This window comes from Phalangium opilio, unplaced genomic scaffold (genome assembly GCF_054372755.1).
Source record: "Phalangium opilio isolate 3A_F unplaced genomic scaffold, DU_Popi_V2 ptg001170l_1, whole genome shotgun sequence".
NCBI lineage: Eukaryota > Metazoa > Arthropoda > Arachnida > Opiliones > Phalangiidae > Phalangium > Phalangium opilio.
The window spans coordinates 5,800,858-5,828,184 of NW_028324255.1; the positions used below are offsets into that span (position 1 = coordinate 5,800,858).

Genomic DNA, 27,327 nt, shown 5'->3' on the forward strand with positions numbered 1-27,327 from the left:
TATCCTAACGACATCCCGGTATCTCTAGTAGACACAGAGTTATGGGCCTGCAAAGTATGGTCTAATGCATTTTCTATTGAGGGGTTTGTTTGTTAATGTATTGCTTAATTACTTGACCCTGTTCTTTCGATTAAAAATAATAACATATCTTTAGTGTAGCGGTTATCGCATCCGCCTCACTCCCGGAAGGCCACAGGTTCGAGACCGCGAAGTTTTTTTTTTTTGCTTGGAACATGCAAAGACCTTTATAATTATCCGAACATTTGTGTCAAAGTCACATTATTTACATCCCCGTATCTCTGGTAGAACCAGAGTTACGAGCCTCCAGAATTTAGTCTAATGTATTTCCTATGGAGGGGTTTGTTTGTTTACGATTAGCTTAATTACTCGACTACTGTTTGTCGTAGCCCTAATTCTTAGTATGGCTAGAGGGGGGACAAATTGGTCTATAACATACTCAAAGGACATCCCCGTATCTCGAGTAGAAACAGAGTTACGAGCCTGCAAAATATAGTCTAATGCATTTTCTATGGAGGGGTTTGTTTGTTCACGTATTGCTTAATTACTTGACCCTGTTTCTTCGATTAAAAATAATAACATATCTTTAGTGTAGCGGTTATCGCATCCGCCTCACTCCCGGAAGGCCACAGGTTCGAGACCGCGAATTTTTTTTTTGCTTGGAACATGCAAAGACCTTTATAATTATCCGAACATTTGTGTCAAAGTCACATTATTTACATCCCCGTATCTCTGGTAGAACCAGAGTTACGAGCCTCCAGAATTTAGTCTAATGTATTTCCTATGGAGGGGTTTGTTTGTTTACGATTAGCTTAATTACTCGACTACTGTTTGTCGTAGCCCTAATTCTTAGTATGGCTAGATGGGGGACAAATTGGTCTATAACATACTCAAAGGACATCCCCGTATCTCCAGTAGAAACAGAGTTACGAGCCTGCAAAGTTTATTTTCAAAAATCAAAAGTAACCTTCTAACAATAAGTGAGACAAAAAATAAGTTGACGACGATATCCAGGTAGCCTCAAGTTTAAAGTATCCTTGTATGGGGAGCAAAGAGTACTATGACATATCCAAAGGAGATCCCAGTATCTCTTGTAGAACAAGAGTTATGAGCCTCCAAAGTTTAGTGCAAAAATCATAAGTAACATAATAAAAATAAGTGAGACGATACCAAAGTTGACGAACATTTTGCTTAATATCTCGGCCCCTGTTTGTCGTAGCTCAATGCTTTTAGTATGGTTAGATGGGGGACAAATTGGAATAAAACATACTAAAAGGACATCCCCGTATCTCCAGTAGAAACAGAGTTACGAGCCTGCAAAGTATAGTCTAATGCATTTCCTATGGAGGGGTTGTTTGTTTACGTTTAGCTTAATTACTCGGCCCCTGTTTGTCGTAGCTCAATGTTTTTAGTATGGTTAGATGGGGGACAAATTGGACTATAACATATCCTAACGACATCCCGGTATCTCTAGTAGACACAGAGTTATGGGCCTGCAAAGTATGGTCTAATGCATTTTCTATTGAGGGGTTTGTTTGTTAATGTATTGCTTAATTTCTTGACCCTGTTCTTTCGATTAAAAATAATAACATATCTTTAGTGTAGCGGTTATCGCATCCGCCTCACTCCCGGAAGGCCACAGGTTCGAAACCGCGAAGTTTTGTTTTTTTGCTTGGAACATGCAAAGACCTTTATAATTATCCGAACATTTGTGTCAAGGTCACATTATTTATATCCCCGTATCTCTGGTAGAACCAGAGTTACGAGCCTCCAGAATTTAGTCTAATGTATTTCCTATGGAGGGGTTTGTTTGTTTACGATTAGCTTAATTACTCGACTACTGTTTGTCGTAGCCCTAATTCTTAGTATGGCTAGATGAGGGACAAATTGGTCTATAACATACTCAAAGGACATCCCCGTATCTCCAGTAGAAACAGAGTTACGAGCCTGCAAAGTTTATTTTCAAAAATCAAAAGTAACCTTCTAACAATAAGTGAGACAAAAAATAAGTTGACGACGATATTGAGGTAGCCTCAAGTTTAAAGTATCCTTGTATGGGGAGCAAAGAGTACTATAACATATCCAAAGGAGATCCCAGTATCTCTTGTAGAACAAGAGTTATGAGCCTCCAAAGTTTAGTGCAAAAATCATAAGTAACATAATAAAAATAAGTGAGACGATACCAAAGTTGACGAACATTTTGCTTAATATCTCGAACCCTGCTTGTCCTAGCTCAATGTTTTTAGTATGGTTAGATGGGGGACAAATTGGACTATAACATATCCTAACGACATCCCGGTATCTCTAGTAGACACAGAGTTATGGGCCTGCAAAGTATGGTCTAATGCATTTTCTATTGAGGGGTTTGTTTGTTAATGTATTGCTTAATTACTTGACCCTGTTCTTTCGATTAAAAATAATAACATATCTTTAGTGTAGCGGTTATCGCATCCGCCTCACTCCCGGAAGGCCACAGGTTCGAAACCGCGAAGTTTTTTTTATAATTATCTGAACATTTGTGTCAAGGTCACATTATTTACATCCCCGTATCTCTGGTAGAACCAGAGTTACGAGCCTCCAGAATTTAGTCTAATGTATTTCCTATGGAGGGGTTTGTTTGTTTACGATTAGCTTAATTACTCGACTACTGTTTGTCGTAGCCCTAATTCTTAGTATGGCTAGATGAGGGACAAATTGGTCTATAACATACTCAAAGGACATCCCCGTATCTCCAGTAGAAACAGAGTTACGAGCCTGCAAAGTTTATTTTCAAAAATCAAAAGTAACCTTCTAACAATTAGTGAGACAAAAAATAAGTTGACGACGATATTGAGGTAGCCTCAAGTTTAAAGTATCCTTGTTTGGGGAGCAAAGAGTACTATAACATATCCAAAGGAGATCCCAGTATCTCTTGTAAAACAAGAGTTATGAGCCTCCAAAGTTTAGTGCAAAAATCATAATTAACATAATAAAAATAAGTGAGACGATACCAAAGTTGACGAACATTTTGCTTAATATCTCGGCCCCTGTTTGTCGTAGCTCAATGTTTTTAGTATGGTTAGATGGAGGACAATTTGGACTATAACATATCCTAAGGACATCCCCGTATCTCTAGTAGACACAGAGTTATGGGCCTGCAAAGTATGGTCTAATGCATTTTCTATTGAGGGGTTTGTTTGTTAATGTATTGCTTAATTTCTTGACCCTGTTCTTTCGATTAAAAATAATAACATATCTTTAGTGTAGCGGTTATCGCATCCGCCTCACTCCCGGAAGGCCACAGGTTCGAAACCGCGAAGTTTTGTTTTTTTGCTTGGAACATGCAAAGACCTTTATAATTATCCGAACATTTGTGTCAAGGTCACATTATTTACATCCCCGTATCTCTGGTAGAACCAGAGTTACGAGCCTCCAGAATTTAGTCTAATGTATTTCCTATGGAGGGGTAGGTTTGTTTACGATTAGCTTAATTACTCGACTACTGTTTGTCGTAGCCCTAATTCTTAGTATGGCTAGATGGAGGACAAATTGTTCTATAACATACTCAAAGGACATCCCCGTATCTCCAGTAGAAACAGAGTTACGAGCCTGCAAAATATAGTCTAATGCATTTTCTATGGAGGGGTTTGTTTGTTCACGTATTGCTTAATTATTTGAACCTGTTCCTTCGATTAAAAATAATAACATATCTTTAGTGTAGCGGTTATCGCATCCGCCTCACTCCCGGAAGGCCACAGGTTCGAGACCGCGAAGTTTTTTTTTTTTTGCTTGGAACATGCAAAGACCTTTATAATTATCCGAACATTTGTGTCAAGGTCACATTATTTACATCCCCGTATCTCTGGTAGAACCAGAGTTACGAGCCTCCAGAATTTAGTCTAATGTATTTCCTATGGAGGGGTAGGTTTGTTTACGATTAGCTTAATTACTCGACTACTGTTTGTCGTAGCCCTAATTCTTAGTATGGCTAGATGGAGGACAAATTGGTCTATAACATACTCAAAGGACATCCCCGTATCTCCAGTAGAAACAGAGTTACGAGCCTGCAAAGTTTATTTTCAAAAATCAAAAGTAACCTTCTAACAATAAGTGAGACAAAAAATAAGTTGACGACGATATTCAGGTAGCCTCAAGTTTAAAGTATCCTTGTATGGGGAGCAAAGAGTACTATGACATATCCAAAGGAGATCCCAGTATCTCTTGTAGAACAAGAGTTATGAGCCTCCAAAGTTTAGTGCAAAAATCATAAGTAACATAATAAAAATAAGTGAGACGATACCAAAGTTGACGAACATTTTGCTTAATATCTCGGCCCCTGTTTGTCGTAGCTCAATGTTTTTAGTATGGTTAGATGGGGGACAAATTGGAATAAAACATACTCAAAGGACATCCCCGTATCTCCAGTAGAAACAGAGTTACGAGCCTGCAAAGTATAGTCTAATGCATTTCCTATGGAGGGGTTGTTTGTTTACGTTTAGCTTAATTACTCGGCCCCTGTTTGTCGTAGCTCAATGTTTTTAGTATGGTTAGATGGGGGACAAATTGGACTATAACATATCCTAACGACATCCCGGTATCTCTACACTCTTAAAAATTGGCGTTCAATTTTGAACGTTTAGGCGTTCAATGCCTTGCCACTGTGGCAGCACGCCATTTCGTTCAAAATTGAACGTTTGGGAAGCGTTCAAATTAGAACGCAATAATAGCGTTTACTCTAGAACGCTTGCTGCGTTCAAATTAGCGCGCAAGGATATCGTTCAAATTAGCACGCTTTGTTCGTGCAAAACTAGTCGCTTCGACGTTCGTTTTAGTTAGCTTTGTGCGTTCAATAAGGGTCGCTTTGGCGTTCAAATTAGGTAGTTTTAGGCGTTCAAAAATGGCCGTTTTGGCGTTCAATTTAGTTAGCCTTGTGCGTTCAAAAAGGGCCGTTTTGGCGTTCAATTCAGCTTGTTTTAAGCGTTTACAAATGGTCGTTTTGGCGTTCAATTTAGTTAGCTTTGTGCGTTCAAAAAGGGCCGTTTTGGCGTTCCAATCAGCTTGTTTTAAACGTTTAATAATGGTCGTTTTGGCGTTCAACTTAGTTAGCTTTGTGCGTTCAAAAAGGGCCGTTTTGGCGTTCCAATCAGCTTGTTTTAAACGTTTAAAAATGGTAGTTTTGGCGTTCAATTTAGTTAGCTTTGTGCGTTCAAAAAGGACCGTTTTGGCGTTCAAATCAGCTAGTTTTAGGCGTTCAAAAATGGCGTTTTAGCGTTCAAATTATCTAGCTTTGTGCGTTCAAATATGATCGTTCTTTTGTTCAAATCAGCAATGCTACGCTTCGGGCATTAAAATAAACGACATTTAGCATTTTGTCCACTCACTCCGAGACCACCTGAGGAATACGTTAGCCTTAACAAATGAGATTGAGAACATGTATTTATATTACTCTCTACATCGCACAACATTATCTCTGACTATGAGATATGATTAATTTGAATATTTAACGTTATTATGGTGAAAAGCAAGTTATAGCTGATTAAATAAAATGCTTTATTTAGAAATAAAACATCGTGTTTTTCTCTGTATAAACCTTAAATATTTATACTATTCAAAATTTCCCGGGATAAAAATTATATAGGATACACCTCTATGCAAAAATAATTAGGCATGTATTGATGTTTGAACCATTTTTTAATTTGGTATTTAATCATAAAATAAATATCAATTATGCCATTAATTTATTTACAGCGCTAATAACGGGATTAGACAGCTTCGTGCCATCGTCAATTTTGAAAATTATTTTTTGAAAATACTCCAATGTTTTCTTTAAGCCCTTGGGGTATTGTAATTGAAAGGTATAAAACCCTGAAAACCATGACACGATAGCCATTTTAATTGAATCCACCTCAAAGGATTCACCTTCAATTATTAAATCGTATGTCGACGAGAATATGTCTTCATTATAGAAAATTAACGTTGGGGTGCTATCTTGGGGCTCCTAAAAACCAACATTATTTTAATTTACAGCATAAGGACTTCCTGCTCCCTTTCATTTATAATCAACTTACGTCAAAACAGCACAAGAGTTCTAGTTTCTCGTTGAAAATAGATGGTATTAAAAGCAAACACGCATCAAGCTCTCTTTCTAAAAGGGAATACGTATAAATACTTATTAAATGTTATAATAGTTTCATCAAAAACAAAATATTTTAAAAGATAAAATTAGATGTGAAACTGCGTATAGGTGATATTTTGAGTAGTCTCATCTAGTTTGTCTTGTAATTGCATGTACTGTACCTTGAAATGCATCGGCAGATAAAGTTTCTTCACACTGTTTCAGCAAGGAGTGAATTTTTTTTGTTAATGGGTTTTTGCTCTTTCTAGTCAGCTCAATTATTCTTTTTGTAATTGGTTTTATATGGTGGAGCAAAACTTTTTCCGCAGATGGTCGAATATTTTGAATTCTGTTAAGTTCCTTCACCAACTAAGTAGGATTTAAATTATAGGTGTCATAGTTCGATTCAAAAGTGGATGTCCATGTACATTACCTGATTTTTTTCCTTCAAAATTGCGAATTTTCCGATTACTTCACTAGTTTGGTGGGTAAGCGCAAATTTTTGGCGGAACATGCCGGTTCTGAACATTTTTTCTTCAATCAAGTTTTCATTTCTGGAGGCTGGAGCTTTCTCTATTTCTTTGCCCAAAGACTTTAGATGAAATTCTATTGAGTCTGCATCCTCAGCCATGCTAGACATTAACTGAAACGTGGGCAGGTTGTGACAAATTAATTTTGGGTTAACAACTACACAATTTTGTTTAAAAAATATATTACAAGAGGGGTAGGTCGGTTTGTTGCCAACTTTTCAGGTACTTTTGGAATTTTGGGTTCAGAACCATTACTTTCTTCTAAAGGTCGCTTACTAGCGAAACGGCCTTTCATTTTTTTAATTTCTGGAACATCCGGGTTCTTTAACCTTTCATGCCTAAATTTTATTTTCAAAGCTTCCATCCAACTTCCCTTTAAACATACTTAAACTTACTAAAAGACAAAGTTTGTTAAATTAACTGCTATTTAATTACATAAACGCTCTGCGAATGTCTGTCTCTTAGAAAAGGGTATTTTTCTATTAGAGCTGCTCCAACTCGGTGAAACTCTTCACGGCTAAGATACCTAAAAAGTTTGATAATTGTGAACTATTTTGAAGTTCTCTGTAGAATGATATTATAAGGAGGTTGAGGAGGAAAACCAAATGAATTTTTTATCGATTCTTCTACTTAATGCTTCATTTAGAGATTACACAAAGTACAAGGAGTATAGGGCACCTCAATAAGGCATAAAACAAATTATTTAGTCTACCATGTATACTTGTTGATATCCTCGAATAGTGTTTTAACGATTTGAGGTGCGTATGTTCTGTGAAATATTCTGGGGTCTTTGTTTGCTATCATCTCCATAATTACCCTTGGAAACTTTGGAGGAAAATAAACTAGGGGTAGTTTTCCCAAGTTTTCGTAAGTTGAAAATGACCCATCGGGATCACTTAAGCTTTGCTTGTCCATAAACAAGTCACCATTAATAGTTGTAATTGATGAATCCTCTGTATTGCCACATTTTGAAATAGAGAAAACGCTATTAATGCTTAAAATACCCGTCCTGCTTCCCATATAGATTATAAACTTACATCTCTGGTGTGTCCTCTTTGTTGACCTCAGAAATTAAATTTAACTTGGATTTTGTTGGCGGTAGGCCTTGATCGAAATCATAGTCTACCCATTCGTTAAAGATTTCGCTTTCAAATATTTGGACTGTTTTGATGGAAGATGTTTGAAACAGATTTTTCAATCCCTCCAAAAAATCTTCTTTACTGACTGAATCCTTGCACTTAAAAATCTTTTTATTTTTTTCGCAGGCGACATGGTAGATAAATTCAGCCATTCTAAGCACATTATTCAGTTATTAATTTATGATACAATGTTAAAACATTTCCAATATTATTCAGATTGTAAATTTGTAATGGCCAATTATCGTTTTCATCCCCGGGATTCAAAATATACCACTCATTTGATTCTTTGACTATATAAGAATTATAATGTTCTAAGTACTCAGAGCAATAAACAACTCTGCCACAAACGTGCCAGTTTTGATCACACTGAACAAGGTAGTAAATCTTTAAAAACTTTAAATCGTCTGATGAGTCTAAGTTGTATATATAACCAATTTTGTAGGTTATGGAATTATAGCATATTTCTGAAGCTATTTTTGTTATGTTAGTTTTATTTACACCGATTTCTCTCAATTTCAATTTTAGTTTATCGGGAAGCTGACCGAATTCCACCTTCATCTCTCTAATAAAATCACCTGTTTCTAAGCCGCTTTCGCCACTTTGTTCAAAGCACTGCAGAAACTGATGCCTTTTTGATAGGGTAGCGCTAATATTTCTAAAATTGTACGAATTGCAAGCAATACGTTTAAAGTATTGGTGCTTAGCTTCAAATCTCATGCACCATAGACGTATTAATGGGCCATACATTTTTATCAGTCTAGGGTAATGGATTAAATAATGAATTTTAGGTGTAAAATTTGCTTCGGGAAAATCTTTAAGCATTTCACAAAAATCAACTATCCTATCGTACAGGAAAGGAAGCCAGTTTACATCTATTACTGGCGCTGTTATTATTTGAGAAATTTGTAATAAAACTAAAAGTATGGCCCAATACTTATTATTGACCGGAACTACTGCTCCAAAAATCAATGGAAAAAAATAAAGGAGATTTTTTTTCTGAGCTGCTGAACCACACAGTGTTCCTTTTCCCTTTAATATATGATCGGATAAAAGAACACTTTTATTTTTAATATGTAATTCGCCATATGGAAAAATTTGTATTTTATGGTTAACATCTTCTAAAGTTAAAATACCGGATTTAACAATATGACTTAATATTAATTTTAGAACTTTTGGAACTACACCTTCGTAGAAATCATGCATAACATCTGGAGGCAATGATTCGGTAACCTTGAAATGGGGTAGAATAGAAAATGGGCATGGCCCTTTAACTCCATATGCTAATGAGTTTTCAGAGTTTTGAATAACTGCCTCCAGATGATATTCATGTATTTTTTCATTTCTTAAAATCATATATTTCTCTTCAAAACACTGGGAAATATTTTCTTTCTTAGTCATGCAAAAGCGGCATATACGACCCGCGGAAAAAGACTGATTAAAACCGCCGATGCCGTGACTGGACAGATTATCTCCAGAAATTGTGGCTAAACAAGCTTTAACTTTGATAGAATTAATTTCTAATCCAGTCGATTGAAGTTTTTCGAGATCTTCCAAAAGTGGCTTTAAAATTTTATTGTATCCGTATTTTTTAACGAATAAGTGTTTAACAACCAGTGCTAATTTTATGCAGCTTAATTTGCTCCGATAAACGGGATTTAAATTTCCCAGCATGTAGTATACTAGAGTGACTTTATGTTTTCCTCTTTTCGCTCCTAGAGGATTATTCAGTTCGACTTCGTCTACATAAAAATGAAGTCTAAGGCAGTGAGGGTCAGTGGAAAATATGGGGTGGTTTTTATAAATATCTCCATCGTCAAAATCGTATAAAAATTGGGAACTTGACTCTTTTTTCTTTTTGGTCATTTCACTCCAGACATCGTTGTGCGATAGCAAATTTTTTAATACTTGACTTATGGGTACGTAGCTAAAGCTGTCCTTAAAAACCTTTCCACGCGTTCTATTAACTCCAAGGATATATTCAATGGGTTCGATTAAACTTAGTTTCTCCCTACAATAATTTTCTAATTGGTAGTTGCTCGTTATAACACCTAAAACGGAATGTGATACTTTGGAGGCGCATAATTCGCCCAAATCCTCATTGGCTTTTACATCACTAAATTTAATACAAGCCTCTATACAATTTTCTAGCAGCCCAGCAAAACTGTGTGATATACTTGAAGAAACGTTATGTGGCAGTTTGTGTTTCTCCCGTAATTTTAGAATCATTAAAGCCGCTTCTTTCTGTAAATTGTCTAAAGTATTCTCGTATTCAACTTTTTTTGCACGATAGTTCGTTTCATTAATTTCTAAAATCGCCGCATCGCTTACATCAAGCATTTGAGTGTCATTAACTTCATTATTTTGTATTTCTGCTACGGTTGGCAGTAATTTAACAGATTTCTTTAAGTGAGTCCGGTAAACATGACTCTTAAGGGAATTGTAGTTTTTAAAATAGACTGAGCAATCGTCAAAGCTGCATTGGAAAACTCTGTTTGGTTCGTGCTGGTGCAAAATTCTACTATGTTGTAGCCACGCTAAAGCTGTAGGCCGTTTAAGTCCGCATATTGAGCATAAGAAGTGAGCCGGCATTGTGAAACCTGGAAATAATTTCCCAGAATTTACAGCAAACCGGTACAACACCCTCATCAAATGTCACTCGTATTTAAGGGAGCCAACACTTGGGCAAAGGGGGATGATAGTCTGACATCATGTAGCCCCCACGCTGGGTGGAAAGCTCTTCTCCACCCAGTGAATGAATGGCAACGAAGTAATAAATAGAAGGGTATGACGTTGCATGCAAGGTTTCATCTGTTAGCTGTCTATGAAGAAAAGTCCATTCACGAGCAAATATCTCTATGGGAGTCGTTTTCTTAAAATTACTCCTACTATAAACTCGGGTCTATAGACCGAACCATAATTCTAAAATTGATGGCGTGCGCCTTCGCGTTTGGAGTTTATGGGTCGGTCTAAACTCAATCGATTACTCCCCTATAAAAACCCTATAGATTCTCCCCCAATTAACTAAAGTGTAGGCATAAAACAGGGATGGAATTGGTTATGTTTCAGATTAAAATCTAACTCTCTAACCTCATCCCTTCTCTTCGATCAAAAAAGATTCCATAAACTATCTTACAACTGTCGGACCAAAACGCGCTTTATAAAATCCGCCGAAAAATGGGAAAATAGGGGGTAGTAAAAACAATTTTCGGTACGTTTCGTCGTTTAGTTTGTCCTTTGCGCAATGGGCATTGACCTCCTCGCGGTATCTCTGTCATCCCTACGTCAACTGTGCGCGAGAAAGCAGCGCATAGGCACCGCGGTGTTCCCTAGATTTACCCCCGTTTTCACCACGCATGGATCACGGCTGCCTATACTGATTCTCTCTCCCTCTTTCTCTCCTCTCTGGTTGGACCCCTCTTTTCGTGCTATAGAGTAAATTCGGTACCACGTGTCACAATTCTATGCCCTTCTATCTCTTAGCTCAGCGTGATCCCCCTTACTTGTTCAAACAGTAAACTTTTTGGTAGAGCTTCGTAGGCGAGATACTGAAATTTTTCCGTGAGGGGGATGCTACCGAGGTAAGAGATATAAGCCTATAGCCTTGCAAGGACGTGTTTTTCCACTCCTTTAAAATTATGACTCAAGTTTTTGGCGGGAAAGAAAGGAATGTTGATCAGTTTGGCGACAGAGTTAAGCTACGGTAACGATATTTAGTGCTAAACAACATTATATACTTATGATAAATAAAGTTACGTTTGAAACATTATATTACTAAAATATGTGGCACTAAATTTTGAATCCTGTGAATAATTCACTACCAACGACTAACCTTTCCACTGTTATAAATTATTTTCACATTTATATTCTTTTCAATTTCACTTAAAAATACTAATTAACGATATAGTAATGAAAATTTTACTTACCTTAGAAACCGTTTAATATTCGTTTAAATTATCTATAACGTCTTTTAGTATAGCATCCGATGATCCGAGTCAAGTTGTGAATGCGCGGCTGAGAGACCAAAAAGTCCAACAAAAAAAAAACGACTGCAAGGCAAGCCTCGCTGCTTTTACAGGCTATTCAGATGTTTCTCTTTTTCTTGGAAAATCCTCATTTTAACAAAAGATTCGTACAGTTTACGTTTAAGTTAAATTGACGCTACGAACACCCTTAAAAGCCATAGTTTGGCCAATATAACCGAGAAAGTATTGAAACGACTAAAAGGTGGTTAGTCTAGGGGAGGGAAACTCTCATCCCCTGGTGCAAGGCTGAGATGGGATGTTAGCTCGATTGGTAAATTTATTTGAACGCTTTGGATGTCTTTGCATGCTTTTTGAGAAAGAAACCGTATTGAACGGTGCTTCTATTAAATTTGAACGCTAGCATTCAGATTTGAACGCACATTGCACGGATTTTTTTAAGAGTGTAGTAGACACAGAGTTATGGGCCTGCAAAGTATGGTCTAATGCATTTTCTATTGAGGGGTTTGTTTGTTAATGTATTGCTTAATTACTTGACCCTGTTCTTTCGATTAAAAATAATAACATATCTTTAGTGTAGCGGTTATCGCATCCGCCTCACTCCCGGAAGGCCACAGGTTCGAAACCGCGAAGTTTTTTTTATAATTATCTGAACATTTGTGTCAAGGTCACATTATTTACATCCCCGTATCTCTGGTAGAACCAGAGTTACGAGCCTCCAGAATTTAGTCTAATGTATTTCCTATGGAGGGGTTTGTTTGTTTACGATTAGCTTAATTACTCGACTACTGTTTGTCGTAGCCCTAATTCTTAGTATGGCTAGATGAGGGACAAATTGGTCTATAACATACTCAAAGGACATCCCCGTATCTCCAGTAGAAACAGAGTTACGAGCCTGCAAAGTTTATTTTCAAAAATCAAAAGTAACCTTCTAACAATTAGTGAGACAAAAAATAAGTTGACGACGATATTGAGGTAGCCTCAAGTTTAAAGTATCCTTGTTTGGGGAGCAAAGAGTACTATAACATATCCAAAGGAGATCCCAGTATCTCTTGTAAAACAAGAGTTATGAGCCTCCAAAGTTTAGTGCAAAAATCATAAGTAACATAATAAAAATAAGTGAGACGATACCAAAGTTGACGAACATTTTGCTTAATATCTCGGCCCCTGTTTGTCGTAGCTCAATGTTTTTAGTATGGTTAGATGGAGGACAATTTGGACTATAACATATCCTAAGGACATCCCCGTATCTCTAGTAGACACAGAGTTATGGGCCTGCAAAGTATGGTCTAATGCATTTTCTATTGAGGGGTTTGTTTGTTAATGTATTGCTTAATTTCTTGACCCTGTTCTTTCGATTAAAAATAATAACATATCTTTAGTGTAGCGGTTATCGCATCCGCCTCACTCCCGGAAGGCCACAGGTTCGAAACCGCGAAGTTTTGTTTTTTTGCTTGGAACATGCAAAGACCTTTATAATTATCCGAACATTTGTGTCAAGGTCACATTATTTACATCCCCGTATCTCTGGTAGAACCAGAGTTACGAGCCTCCAGAATTTAGTCTAATGTATTTCCTATGGAGGGGTAGGTTTGTTTACGATTAGCTTAATTACTCGACTACTGTTTGTCGTAGCCCTAATTCTTAGTATGGCTAGATGGAGGACAAATTGTTCTATAACATACTCAAAGGACATCCCCGTATCTCCAGTAGAAACAGAGTTACGAGCCTGCAAAATATAGTCTAATGCATTTTCTATGGAGGGGTTTGTTTGTTCACGTATTGCTTAATTACTTGACCCTGTTCCTTCGATTAAAAATAATAACATATCTTTAGTGTAGCGGTTATCGCATCCGCCTCACTCCCGGAAGGCCACAGGTTCGAGACCGCGAAGTTTTTTTTTTTTTTGCTTGGAACATGCAAAGACCTTTATAATTATCCGAACATTTGTGTCAAGGTCACATTATTTACATCCCCGTATCTCTGGTAGAACCAGAGTTACGAGCCTCCAGAATTTAGTCTAATGTATTTCCTATGGAGGGGTAGGTTTGTTTACGATTAGCTTAATTACTCGACTACTGTTTGTCGTAGCCCTAATTCTTAGTATGGCTAGATGGAGGACAAATTGGTCTATAACATACTCAAAGGACATCCCCGTATCTCCAGTAGAAACAGAGTTACGAGCCTGCAAAGTTTATTTTCAAAAATCAAAAGTAACCTTCTAACAATAAGTGAGACAAAAAATAAGTTGACGACGATATTCAGGTAGCCTCAAGTTTAAAGTATCCTTGTATGGGGAGCAAAGAGTACTATGACATATCCAAAGGAGATCCCAGTATCTCTTGTAGAACAAGAGTTATGAGCCTCCAAAGTTTAGTGCAAAAATCATAAGTAACATAATAAAAATAAGTGAGACGATACCAAAGTTGACGAACATTTTGCTTAATATCTCGGCCCCTGTTTGTCGTAGCTCAATGTTTTTAGTATGGTTAGATGGGGGACAAATTGGAATAAAACATACTCAAAGGACATCCCCGTATCTCGAGTAGAAACAGAGTTACGAGCCTGCAAAGTATAGTCTAATGCATTTCCTATGGAGGGGTTGTTTGGGCTTCCGTGGCGCAATGGTTAGCGCGTTCGGTTGTTAACCAATAGGTTGGTGGTTCGAGCCCACCCGGGAGGGGTGATGTGGGATCTCAAATGTAACGTAGAAAGCCAATGTTTATCCACAATACCTGACGACCATTTATTTTTTGGGCTTCCTTGGCGCAATGGTTAGCGCGTTCGGCTGTTAACCGAAAGGTTGGTGGTTCGCGCCCAACCGGGAGAGGTGTTGTAGGGTCTCAGATGTAACGTAATAAGTCATAACTTATCCACAATACCTGACAACCATTTAATTTCTGAGCTTCCGTGGCTCAATGGTTAGCGCGTTCGGCTGTTAACCAATAGGTTGGTGGTTTGAGCCCACCCGGGAGCGGTGATGTGGGATCTCAAACAATTTCAAAATCGATGTTTCACGGCCAAAGAAGCATACTTTGAGTATTTCTTCACTATTTTCAAATATGTTCACTGAAACCATTATTTTTATACATTTTGCTTTAATTCAAGCAAATGTAACGATATTCAATCAAAAAACTGTTAAAATTCAATTTTTCAATAAGAAATCGTTGTCACGGATTTTGTATCTTGAAGAAGAAAAACATGCGATTTTTTCGGTACACTTTTGAATGCATTTTTTTTTGGAGAAATGTTTGACCGAATTCAGCTTAATTCCCTATAAAACACTCATTGAAAGTGATTTCATCTCGATTGAACAATAATTAAAAATTTACCTCGATTTTTAACAACATTTTCAAAATCGACGTTTCACGGCCAAAGAAGCATACTTTGAGTATTTCTTCACTATTTTCAAATATATTCATTGAAACCATTATTTTAATACTTTTTGCTTTAATTCAAGCAATGTAACGATATTCATTCAAAAAACTGTTAAAATTCAATTTTCAATATGAAATCGTATTCACGGATTTTGTGTCTTGAAGAAGAAAAACCTGCGATTTTTTCGGTAATTTTTTGAATGCATTTTTTTCTGGAGAAATTTTTGACCGAATTCAGCTTAATTCCCTATAAAACACTCATTAAAAGTGATTTCATCTCGATTGAACAATAAATAAAAATGTACCTCGATTTTTAATAACATTCTCAAAATCGACGTAACTCGGCCTGAGAAAAACATTTTGAGTATTTGTTCTCTATTTTCAAATATAACCACTGAAACCATTATTTTTGTAATTTTTGCGTTAATTCAAGCAAATGTAACGATATTCATTCAATAAACTGTTAAAATTCAATTTTAAATAAGAAATCGATGTCACGGATTTTGTATCTTGAAGAAAAAAAACATGCGATTTTTTCGGTACATTTTTAAATGCATTTTTTTCTGGAGAAATGTTTGACCGAATTCAGCTTAATTCCCTATAAAACACTCATTAAAAGTGATTTCATCTCGATTGAACAATAATTAAAAATGTACCTCGATTTTTAATAACATTTTCAAAATCGACGTTTCACGGCCAAAGAAGCATATTTTGAGTATTTCTTCACTATTTTCAAATATATTCACTGAAACCATTATTTTTATACTTTTTGCTTTAATTCAAGCAATGTAACGATATTCATTCAAAAAACTGTTAAAATTCAATTTTCAATAAGAAATCGTACTCACGGATTTTGTATCTTGAAGAAGAAAAACATGCGATTTTTTCGGTACACTTTTGAATGCATTTTTTTCTGGAGAAATGTTTGACCGAATTCAGCTTAATTCCCTATAAAACACTCATTAAAAGTGATTTCATCTCGATTGAACAATAAATAAAAATGCACCTCGATTTTTAATAACATATGTTCACTGAAACCATTATTTTTATACTTTTTGCTTTAATTAGTCATAACTTATCCACAATACCTGACAACCATTTAATTTCTGAGCTTCCGTGGCTCAATGGTTAGCGCGTTCGGCTGTTAACCAATAGATTGGTGGTTCGAGCCCATCCGGGAGCGGTGTTGTGAGGTCTCAGATGTGACGTAAAAAGTCAAGGTTTTTACACAATACCTGACGAGCATTTAACTTTTGTGCTTCCGTGGCGCAATGGTTAGCGCGTTCGGCTGGGAGCTTGCGTGGCTCAATGGTTAGCGCGTTCGGCTGTTAACCAATAGGTTGGTGGTTCGAGCAAATCCGGGAGCGGTGTTGTGAGGTCTCAGATGTGACGTAAAAATTCAAGGTTTTTACACAATACCTGACGAGCATTTAATTTTTGGGCTTCCGTGGCGCAATGGTTAGCGCGTTCAGCTGTTAACCAATAGGTTGGTGGTTTGAGCCCACCCGGGAGCGGTGTTGTGGGATCTCACATGTAACGTAGAAAACCAAAGTTTTTCCACAATACCTGACGACCATTTAGTTTTTGGGCTTCCGTGGCGCAATGGTTAGCGCGTTCGGTTGTTAACCAATAGGTTGGTGGTTCGAGCCCACCCGGGAGGGGTGATGTGGGATCTCAAATGTAACGTAGAAAGCCAATGTTTTTCCACAATACCTGACGACCATTTATTTTTTGGGCTTCCTTGGCGCAATGGTTAGCGCGTTCGGCTGTTAACCGAAAGGTTGGTGGTTCGCGCCCAACCGGGAGAGGTGTTGTAGGGTCTCAGATGTAACGTAATAAGTCATAACTTATCCACAATACCTGACAACCATTTAATTTCTCAGCTTCCGTGGCTCAATGGTTAGCGCGTTCGGCTGTTAACCAATAGGTTGGTGGTTTGAGCCCACCCGGGAGCGGTGATGTGGGATCTCAAACAATTTCAAAATCGACGTTTCACGGCCAAAGAAGCATACTTTGAGTATTTCTTCACTATTTTCAAATATGTTCACTGAAACCATTATTTTTATACATTTTGCTTTAATTCAAGCAAATGTAACGATATTCAATCAAAAAACTGTTAAAATTCAATTTTTCAATAAGAAATCGTTGTCACGGATTTTGTATCTTGAAGAAGAAAAACATGCGATTTTTTCGGTACACTTTTGAATGCATTTTTTTTGGAGAAATGTTTGACCGAATTCAGCTTAATTCCCTATAAAACACTCATTGAAAGTGATTTCATCTCGATTGAACAATAATTAAAAATTTACCTCGATTTTTAACAACATTTTCAAAATCGACGTTTCACGGCCAAAGAAGCATACTTTGAGTATTTCTTCACTATTTTCAAATATATTCATTGAAACCATTATTTTAATACTTTTTGCTTTAATTCAAGCAATGTAACGATATTCATTCAAAAAACTGTTAAAATTCAATTTTCAATAAGAAATCGTATTCACGGATTTTGTGTCTTGAAGAAGAAAAACCTGCGATTTTTTCGGTAATTTTTTGAATGCATTTTTTTCTGGAGAAATTTTTGACCGAATTCAGCTTAATTCCCTATAAAACACTCATTAAAAGTGATTTCATCTCGATTGAACAATAAATAAAAATGTACCTCGATTTTTAATAACATTCTCAAAATCGACGTAACTCGGCCTGAGAAAAACATTTTGAGTATTTGTTCTCTATTTTCAAATATAACCACTGAAACCATTATTTTTGTAATTTTTGCGTTAATTCAAGCAAATGTAACGATATTCATTCAATAAACTTTTAAAATTCAATTTTAAATAAGAAATCGATGTCACGGATTTTGTATCTTGAAGAAAAAAAGCATGCGATTTTTTCGGTACATTTTTAAATGCATTTTTTTCTGGAGAAATGTTTGACCGAATTCAGCTTAATTCCCTATAAAACACTCATTAAAAGTGATTTCATCTCGATTGAACAATAATTAAAAATGTACCTCGATTTTTAATAACATTTTCAAAATCGACGTTTCACGGCCAAAGAAGCATATTTTGAGTATTTCTTCACTATTTTCAAATATATTCACTGAAACCATTATTTTTATACTTTTTGCTTTAATTCAAGCAATGTAACGATATTCATTCAAAAAACTGTTAAAATTCAATTTTCAATAAGAAATCGTACTCACGGATTTTGTATCTTGAAGAAGAAAAACATGCGATTTTTTCGGTACACTTTTGAATGCATTTTTTTCTGGAGAAATGTTTGACCGAATTCAGCTTAATTCCCTATAAAACACTCATTAAAAGTGATTTCATCTCGATTGAACAATAAATAAAAATGCACCTCGATTTTTAATAACATATGTTCACTGAAACCATTATTTTTATACTTTTTGCTTTAATTAGTCATAACTTATCCACAATACCTGACAACCATTTAATTTCTGAGCTTCCGTGGCTCAATGGTTAGCGCGTTCGGCTGTTAACCAATAGATTGGTGGTTCGAGCCCATCCGGGAGCGGTGTTGTGATGTCTCAGATGTGACGTAAAAAGTCAAGGTTTTTACACAATACCTGACGAGCATTTAACTTTTGTGCTTCCGTGGCGCAATGGTTAGCGCGTTCGGCTGGGAGCTTGCGTGGCTCAATGGTTAGCGCGTTCGGCTGTTAACCAATAGGTTGGTGGTTCGAGCAAATCCGGGAGCGGTGTTGTGAGGTCTCAGATGTGACGCAAAAAATTCAAGGTTTTTACACAATACCTGACGAGCATTTAATTTTTGGGCTTCAGTGGCGCAATGGTTAGCGCGTTCAGCTGTTAACCAATAGGTTGGTGGTTTGAGCCCACCCGGGAGCGGTGTTGTGGGATCTCACATGTAACGTAGAAAACCAAAGTTTTTCCACAATACCTGACGACCATTTAGTTTTTGGGCTTCCGTGGCGCAATGGTTAGCGCGTTCGGTTGTTAACCAATAGGTTGGTGGTTCGAGCCCACCCGGGAGGGGTGATGTGGGATCTCAAATGTAACGTAGAAAGCCAATGTTTTTCCACAATACCTGACGACCATTTATTTTTTGGGCTTCCTTGGCGCAATGGTTAGCGCGTTCGGCTGTTAACCGAAAGGTTGGTGGTTCGCGCCCAACCGGGAGAGGCGTTGTAGGGTCTCAGATGTAACGTAATAAGTCATAACTTATCCACAATACCTGACAACCATTTAATTTCTGAGCTTCCGTGGCTCAATGGTTAGCGCGTTCGGCTGTTAACCAATAGGTTGGTGGTTTGAGCCCACCCGGGAGCGGTGATGTGAGGTCTCAGATGTGACGTAAAAAGTCAAGGTTTTTACACAATACCTGACGAGCATTTAATTTCTGGGCTTCCGTGGCGCAATGGTTAGCGCGTTCAGCTGTTAACCAATAGGTTAGTGGTTCGAGCCCACCCGGGAGCGGCGTTGTGGGATCTCAAACGTAACGTAGAAAGCCAAAGTTTTTCCACAATACCTGACGACCATTTAATTTTTGGACTTCCGTGGCGCAATGGTTAGCGCGTTCGGCTGTTAACCAATAGGTTGGTGGTTCGAGCCCACCCGGGAGCGGTGGTGTTGGATCTCAAATGTAACGTAGAAAGCCAAAGTTTTGCCACAATACCTGACGACCATTAAATTTTTGGGCTTCCTTTGCGCAATGGTTAGCGCGTTCGGCTGTTAACCGAAAGGTTGGTGGTTCGAGCCCAACCGGAAGAGGTGTTGTAGGGTCTCAGATGTAACGTAAAAAGTCAAACTTATCCACAATACCTGACAACCATTTAATTTCTGAGCTTCCGTGGCTCAAAGGTTAGCGCGTTCGGTTGTTAACCAACAGGTGTGTTTTTCGAGCCCATCCGGGAGCGGTGTTGTGACGTCTCAGATGTGACGTAAAGAGTCAAGGTTTTTTCCACAACACCTGACGACCATTTAATTTTTGGGCTTCCGTGGCGCAATGGTTAGCGCGTTCGGCTGTTAACCAATAGGTTGGTGGTTCGAGCCCATCCGGGAGCGGTGTTGTGAGGTCTCAGATGTAACGTAAAAAGTCAAAACTTATCCACAATACGTGACAACCATTTAATTTCTGAGCTTCCGTGGCTCAATGGTTAGCGCGTTCGGCTGTTAACCAATAGGTTGGTGGTTCGAGCCCACCCGGGAGCGGTGGTGTGGGATCTCAAATGTAACGTAGAAAGCCAAAGTTTTGCCACAATACCTGATGACCCTTGAAATTTTTGGGCTTCCTTGGCGCAATGGTTAGCGCGTTCGGCTGTTAAGCGAAAGGTTGGTGGTTCGAGCCCAACCGGAAGAGGTGTTGTAGGGTCTCAGATGTAACGTAAAAAGTCATAACTTATCCACAATACCTGACAACCATTTAATTTCTGAGCTTCCGTGGCTCAAAGGTTAGCGCGTTCGGCTGTTAACCAATAGGTTGGTGGTTTGAGCCCATCCGGGAGCGGTGTTGTGAGGTCTCAGATGTAACGTAAAATGTCAGAGTTTTTCCACAATACCTGACGAACACTTAATTTTTGGGCTTCCGTGGCTCAATGGTTAGCGCGTTCGGCTGTTAACCAATAGGTTGGTGGTTGCGCCACGGAAGCCCAAAAATTAAATGCTCGTCAGGTATTGTGTAAAAACCTTGACTTTTTACGTCACATCTGAGACCTCACAACACCGCTTCCGGATGGGCTCGAACCACCAACCTATTGGTTAACAGCCGAACGCGCTAACCATTGAGCCACGGAAGCTCAGAAATTAAATGGTTGTCAGGTATTGTGGATAAGTTATGACAGGGCCGTCTTTGGTGCTATATGGGCCCCTGGGCAGTGCAGTATATTGGGCCCCCTAATCCCCTATACAAATCAAATTAATCGAGAAATAAAAATATTTATTATTTCCTTCAAACGAAAGTCTACAAATTTAATAGTGAACGCAAAGCTAGAAACATTTGTGCACTTTCTTCCTTGAAAATTCCTTTAGAATTGGATCGAAGTCGATCATTTTTTGGATCGCCATTACGTAATTCACGTTTGAACACATTTTTTGGCAAATATCTTGTCTTGGAATTCTAATGGTATCTCCATCCTTTTTATACACTCGGCGTATCTTGGAAAGGTCTTTTCATGGTTCTGACAAGATGTCGGCCCATTTCGAATCCAGCATTCAACTGTGTTAGGATTGCCGATTACCCATAGCCTACATCTGTTTCCTGGAAGGAAGATGTTTTCGTTTCACATTTAGGCACTTCCACTGGTGGAATATCCTCATCTGGATCAGTTGTAGGAACAAGTGATGACTCCACTGCAATGTCGGTTGGAACTGTGGTAGTCGTTGAGGGCTTCGGTGATATTGTTGAAAGAGTAATTTTACCAGGCTCAGCACTTCTCATGATGTTACCTTGCGAAGTTTGTCAGCTTTCTCTTTCTCCTGCGCAGCTCGTTTTATCTTCTGGGTATTATCTTCTGAAGTATTATGTTTCATTTTTGATTTGATCACTAATAATCTCTATTTATAGTTTGTCTAACATCTCAGCCATAATTTTATTCATAATAGGCATTATATTTTAAACAGAGTTGTCTACTTTCAGCAGGGAAAGAAATAGACTTGTACCCCACATCCACATGCCACCTAACAGCGAGAATGAGCGAGAAAATTCCAGGTTTTCTCTCTGCGCATGGGCAAAGTGACAGTTTAGACTGAGTCTGATTTAAAGTGAAGGTTTCAAACTAAATAAATAAGCCGATGTGCGGTTGTGAAGTGAGGCCATGGAGAGGAGGGATAACATAAAAGCCTAGGCAATGGGTGACTATCTTATAGGTCTCAGATTTTTAGTTTTACATTTTTCAAGTTCGAAGGCCAAATTTTTCATTGAAAAGACTGAATGACCGATGGAAATTAGTTTATATTTTCTAGTGGTTTTCTTCTGACAAGAAATGTAAAATGAGTATTATTTGACAATTATGGGGCCCCTGTTCTTAATTGGCCCCTGGGCCAGTGCCCAACGGGCCCAATGGATAAGACGGCACTGAGTTATGACTTATTACGTTACATCTGAGACCCTACAACACCTCTCCCGGTTGGGCTCGAACCACCAACCTTTCGGTTAACAGTCGAACGCGCTAACCATTGCGCCACGGAAGCCCAAAAATTAAATGGTCGTCAGGTATTGTGGATAAGTTATGACTTATTACGTTACATCTGAGACCCTACAACACCTCTCCCGGTTGGGCGCGAACCACCAACCTTTCGGTTAACAGCCGAACGCGCTAACCATTGCGCCAAGGAAGACCAAAAAATAAATGGTCGTCAGGTATTGTGGAAAAACATTGGCTTTCTACGTTACATTTGAGATCCCACATCACCCCTCCCGGGTGGGCTCGAACCACCAACGTATTGGTTAACAACAGAACGCGCTAACCATTGCGCCACGGAAGCCCAAAAACTAAATGGTCGTCAGGTATTGTGGAAAAACTTTGGTTTTCTACGTTACATTTGAGATCCCACAACACCGCTCCCGGATGGGCTCGAACCACCAACCTATTGGTTAACAGCCGAACGCGCTAACCATTGAGCCACGCAAGCTCAGAAATTAAATGGTTGTCACGTATTGTGGAAAAGTTTTGACTTTTTACGCTACATCTGAGACCCCACAACACCTCTCCCGGGTGGGCTCGAACCTTCAGCCTTTCGATTAACAGCTGAACGCGCTAATCATTGCGCCACGGAAGCCCAAAAATTAAATGTTCGTCAGGTGTTGTGGAAAAAACCTTGACTTTTTACGTTACATCTGAGACCTCACAACACCGCTCCCGGATGGGCTCGAACCACCAACCTATTGGTTAACAGCCCAACGCGCTAACCATCGCGCCACGGAAGCCCAAAAATTAAATGGTCTTCAGGTATTGTGGAAAAACCTTGACTTTTTACGTCACATCTGAGACGTCACAACACCGCTCCCGGATGGGCTCGAACCACCAACCTATCGGTTAACAGCCGAACGCGCTAACCATTGAGCAACGGAAGCTCAGAAATTAAATGGTTGTCACGTATTGTGGAAAAGTTTTGACTTTTTACGCAACATCTGAGACCCCACAACACCTCTCCCGGGTGGGCTCGAACCTTCAACCTTTCGATTAACAGCTGTACGCGCTAATCATTGCGCCACGGAAGCCCAAAAATTAAATGTTCGTCAGGTGTTGCGGAAAAACTCTGACATTTTACGTTACATCTGAGACCTCACAACACCGCTCCCGGATGGGCTCGAACCACCAACCTATTGGTTAACAGCCGAACGCGCTAACCATTGACCCACGGAAGCTCAGAAATTAAATGGTTGTCAGGTATTGTGGATAAGTTATGACTTATTACGTAACATCTGAGACCCTACAACACCTCTCCCGGTTGGGCTCGAACCACCAACCTTTCGGTTAACAGCCGAACGCGCTAACCATTGCGCCAAGGAAGCCCAAAAAATAAATGGTCGTCAGGTATTGTGGAAAAACTTTGGCTTTCTACGTTACATTTGAGATTCCACATCACCCTCCCGGGTGGGTTCGAACCACCAACCTATTGGTTAACAACCGAACGCGCTAACCATTGCGCCACGGAAGCCCAAAAACTAAATGGTCGTCAGGTATGTGGAAAAACTTTGGTTTTCTACGTTACATTTGAGATCCCACAACACCGCTCCCGGGTGGGCTCAAACCAACAACCTATTGGTTAACAGCTGAACGCGCTAACCATTGCGCCACGGAAGCCCAAAAATTAAATGGTCGTCAGGTATTGTGGATAAGTTATGACTTATTACGTTACATCTGAGACCCTACAACACCTCTCCCGGTTGGGCGCGAACCACCAACCTTTCGGTTAACAGCCGAACGCGCTAACCATTGCGCCAAGGAAGACCAAAAAATAAATGGTCGTCAGGTATTGTGGAAAAACATTGGCTTTCTACGTTACATTTGAGATCCCACATCACCCCTCCCGGGTGGGCTCGAACCACCAACGTATTGGTTAACAACAGAACGCGCTAACCATTGCGCCACGGAAGCCCAAAAACTAAATGGTCGTCAGGTATTGTGGAAAAACTTTGGTTTTCTACGTTACATTTGAGATCCCACAACACCGCTCCCGGATGGGCTCGAACCACCAACCTATTGGTTAACAGCCGAACGCGCTAACCATTGAGCCACGCAAGCTCAGAAATTAAATGGTTGTCACGTATTGTGGAAAAGTTTTGACTTTTTACGCTACATCTGAGACCCCACAACACCTCTCCCGGGTGGGCTCGAACCTTCAGCCTTTCGATTAACAGCTGAACGCGCTAATCATTGCGCCACGGAAGCCCAAAAATTAAATGTTCGTCAGGTGTTGTGGAAAAAACCTTGACTTTTTACGTTACATCTGAGACCTCACAACACCGCTCCCGGATGGGCTCGAACCACCAACCTATTGGTTAACAGCCCAACGCGCTAACCATCGCGCCACGGAAGCCCAAAAATTAAATGGTCTTCAGGTATTGTGGAAAAACCTTGACTTTTTACGTCACATCTGAGACGTCACAACACCGCTCCCGGATGGGCTCGAACCACCAACCTATCGGTTAACAGCCGAACGCGCTAACCATTGAGCAACGGAAGCTCAGAAATTAAATGGTTGTCACGTATTGTGGAAAAGTTTTGACTTTTTACGCAACATCTGAGACCCCACAACACCTCTCCCGGGTGGGCTCGAACCTTCAGACTTTCGATTAACAGCTGTACGCGCTAATCATTGCGCCACGGAAGCCCAAAAATTAAATGTTCGTCAGGTGTTGCGGAAAAACTCTGACATTTTACGTTACATCTGAGACCTCACAACACCGCTCCCGGATGGGCTCGAACCACCAACCTATTGGTTAACAGCCGAACGCGCTAACCATTGACCCACGGAAGCTCAGAAATTAAATGGTTGTCAGGTATTGTGGATAAGTTATGACTTATTACGTAACATCTGAGACCCTACAACACCTCTCCCGGTTGGGCTCGAACCACCAACCTTTCGGTTAACAGCCGAACGCGCTAACCATTGCGCCAAGGAAGCCCAAAAAATAAATGGTCGTCAGGTATTGTGGAAAAACTTTGGCTTTCTACGTTACATTTGAGATTCCACATCACCCTCCCGGGTGGGTTCGAACCACCAACCTATTGGTTAACAACCGAACGCGCTAACCATTGCGCCACGGAAGCCCAAAAACTAAATGGTCGTCAGGTATGTGGAAAAACTTTGGTTTTCTACGTTACATTTGAGATCCCACAACACCGCTCCCGGGTGGGCTCAAACCAACAACCTATTGGTTAACAGCTGAACGCGCTAACCATTGCGCCACGGAAGCCCAAAAATTAAATGCTCGTCAGGTATTGTGTAAAAACCTTGACTTTTTACGTCACATCTGAGACCTCACAACACCGCTCCCGGATGGGCTCGAACCACCAACCTATTGGTTAACAGCCGAACGCGCTAACCATTGAGCCACGGAAGCTCAGAAATTAAATGACTGTCACGTATTGTGGAAAAGTTTTGACTTTTTTCGTTACATCTGAGACCCCACAACACCTCTCCTTGTTGGGCTCGAACCTGCAACCTTTCGATTAACAGCTGAACGCGCTAATCATTGCGCCACGGAAGCCCAAAAATTAAATGTTCGTCAGGTGTTGTGAAAAAACTTTGGCTTTCTACGTTACGTTTGAGATCCCACAACACCGCGCCCGGGTGGGCTCGAACCACCAACCTATTGGTTAACAGCCCAACGCGCTAACCATTGCGCCACGGAAGCCCAAAAATTAAATGGTCTTCAGGTATTGTGGAAAAACCTTGACTTTTTACGTCACATCTGAGACGTCACAACACCGCTCCCGGATGGGCTCGAACCACCAACCTATCGGTTAACAGCCGAACGCGCTAACCATTGAGCCACGGAAGCTCAGAAATTAAATGGTTGTCACGTATTGTGGATAAGTTATGACTTATTACGTTACATCTGAGACCCTACAACACCTCTTCCGGTTGGGCTCGAACCACCAACCTTTCGGTTAACAGCCGAACGCGCTAACCATTGCGCCAAGGAAGCCCAAAAAATAAATGGTCGTCAGGTATTGTGGAAAAACTTTGGCTTTCTACGTTACATTTGAGACCCCACATCACCGCTCCCGGGTGGGCTCGAACCACCAACCTATTGGTAAACAGCCGAACGCGCTAACCATTGCGCCACGGAAGCCCAAAAACTAAATGGTCGTCAGGTATTGTGGAAAAACTTTGGTTTTCTACGTTACATTTGAGATCCCACAACACCGCTCTTGGGTGGGCTCGAACCACCAACCTATTGGTTAACAGCTGAACGCGCTAACCATTGCGCCACGGAAGCCCAAAAATTAAATGCTCGTCATGTATTGTGTAAAAACCTTGACTTTTTACGTCACATCTGAGACCTCACAACACCGCTCCCGGATGGGCTCGAACCACCAACCTATTGGTTAACAGCCGAACGCGCTAACCATTGAGCCACGGAAGCTCAGAAATTAAATGGTTGTCACGTATTGTGGAAAAGTTTTGACTTTTTACGCAACATCTGAGACCCCACAACACCTCTCCCGGGTGGGCTCGAACCTTCAACCTTTCGATTAACAGCTGTACGCGCTAATCATTGCGCCACGGAAGCCCAAAAATTAAATGTTCGTCAGGTGTTGTGAAAAAACTCTGACATTTTACGTTACATCTGAGACCTCACAACACCGCTCCCGGATGGGCTCGAACCACCAACCTATTGGTTAACAGCCGAACGCGCTAACCATTGAGCCATGGAAGCTCAGAAATTAAATGGTTGTCAGGTATTGTGGATAAGTTATGACTTATTACGTTACATCTGAGACCCTACAACACCTCTCCCGGTTGGGCTCGAACCACCAACCTTTCGGTTAACAGCCGAACGCGCTAACCATTGCGCCAAGGAAGCCAGAAAAATAAATGGTCGTCAGGTATTGTGGAAAAACTTTGGCTTTCTACGTTACATTTGAAATCCCACATCACCGCTCCCGGGTGGGATCGAACCACCAACCTATTGGTTAACAGCTAAACGCGCTAACCATTGCGCCACGGAAGCCCAAAAATTAAATGCTCGTCAGGT

General features: G+C 39.7%; 2 protein-coding genes across 2 annotated transcripts; both read right to left on the reverse strand.

Moving 5' to 3' along the window:
* Window positions 1–5,669: 5,669 nt before the first annotated feature.
* LOC149584505 (sterile alpha motif domain-containing protein 3-like) lies at window positions 5,670–7,933 on the reverse strand. The gene is made up of 8 exons (XM_089863481.1): window positions 7,680–7,933; window positions 7,355–7,627; window positions 7,078–7,168; window positions 6,830–7,015; window positions 6,546–6,755; window positions 6,295–6,481; window positions 6,066–6,142; window positions 5,670–5,995 (listed from the first exon to the last, which is right to left on the reverse strand). The coding sequence occupies exons 1-8, from the start codon at window positions 7,931–7,933 to the stop codon at window positions 5,723–5,725; spliced, it is 1,551 nt and encodes a 516-aa protein (XP_089719607.1). The 3' UTR covers window positions 5,670–5,722.
* Window positions 7,875–12,143, reverse strand: LOC149584506 (uncharacterized). Its single transcript, XM_089863381.1, has 2 exons — window positions 11,705–12,143; window positions 7,875–10,378 (listed from the first exon to the last, which is right to left on the reverse strand). The coding sequence occupies exon 2, from the start codon at window positions 10,368–10,370 to the stop codon at window positions 7,944–7,946; it is 2,427 nt and encodes an 808-aa protein (XP_089719507.1). The 5' UTR covers window positions 10,371–10,378; window positions 11,705–12,143; the 3' UTR covers window positions 7,875–7,943.
* Between the last annotated feature and the right edge of the window lie 15,184 nt (window positions 12,144–27,327).

Bases quoted from the DNA above. Each gene is read 5' to 3' on its own strand.
- LOC149584505 (XM_089863481.1), bottom strand. From the start codon at position 7,933: ATGGCTGAATTTATCTACCATGTCGCCTGCGAAAAAAATAAAAAGATT. The intron at 6,482-6,545 runs GTAATGTACATG...AATCCTACTTAG, and splicing joins TTTTGAAGGAAAAAAATCAG to TTGGTGAAGGAACTTAACAG. The intron at 5,996-6,065 runs GTAAGTTGATTA...GTTGGTTTTTAG, and splicing joins AACTCTTGTGCTGTTTTGAC to GAGCCCCAAGATAGCACCCC.
- LOC149584506 (XM_089863381.1), bottom strand. From the start codon at position 10,370: ATGCCGGCTCACTTCTTATGCTCAATATGCGGACTTAAACGGCCTACA.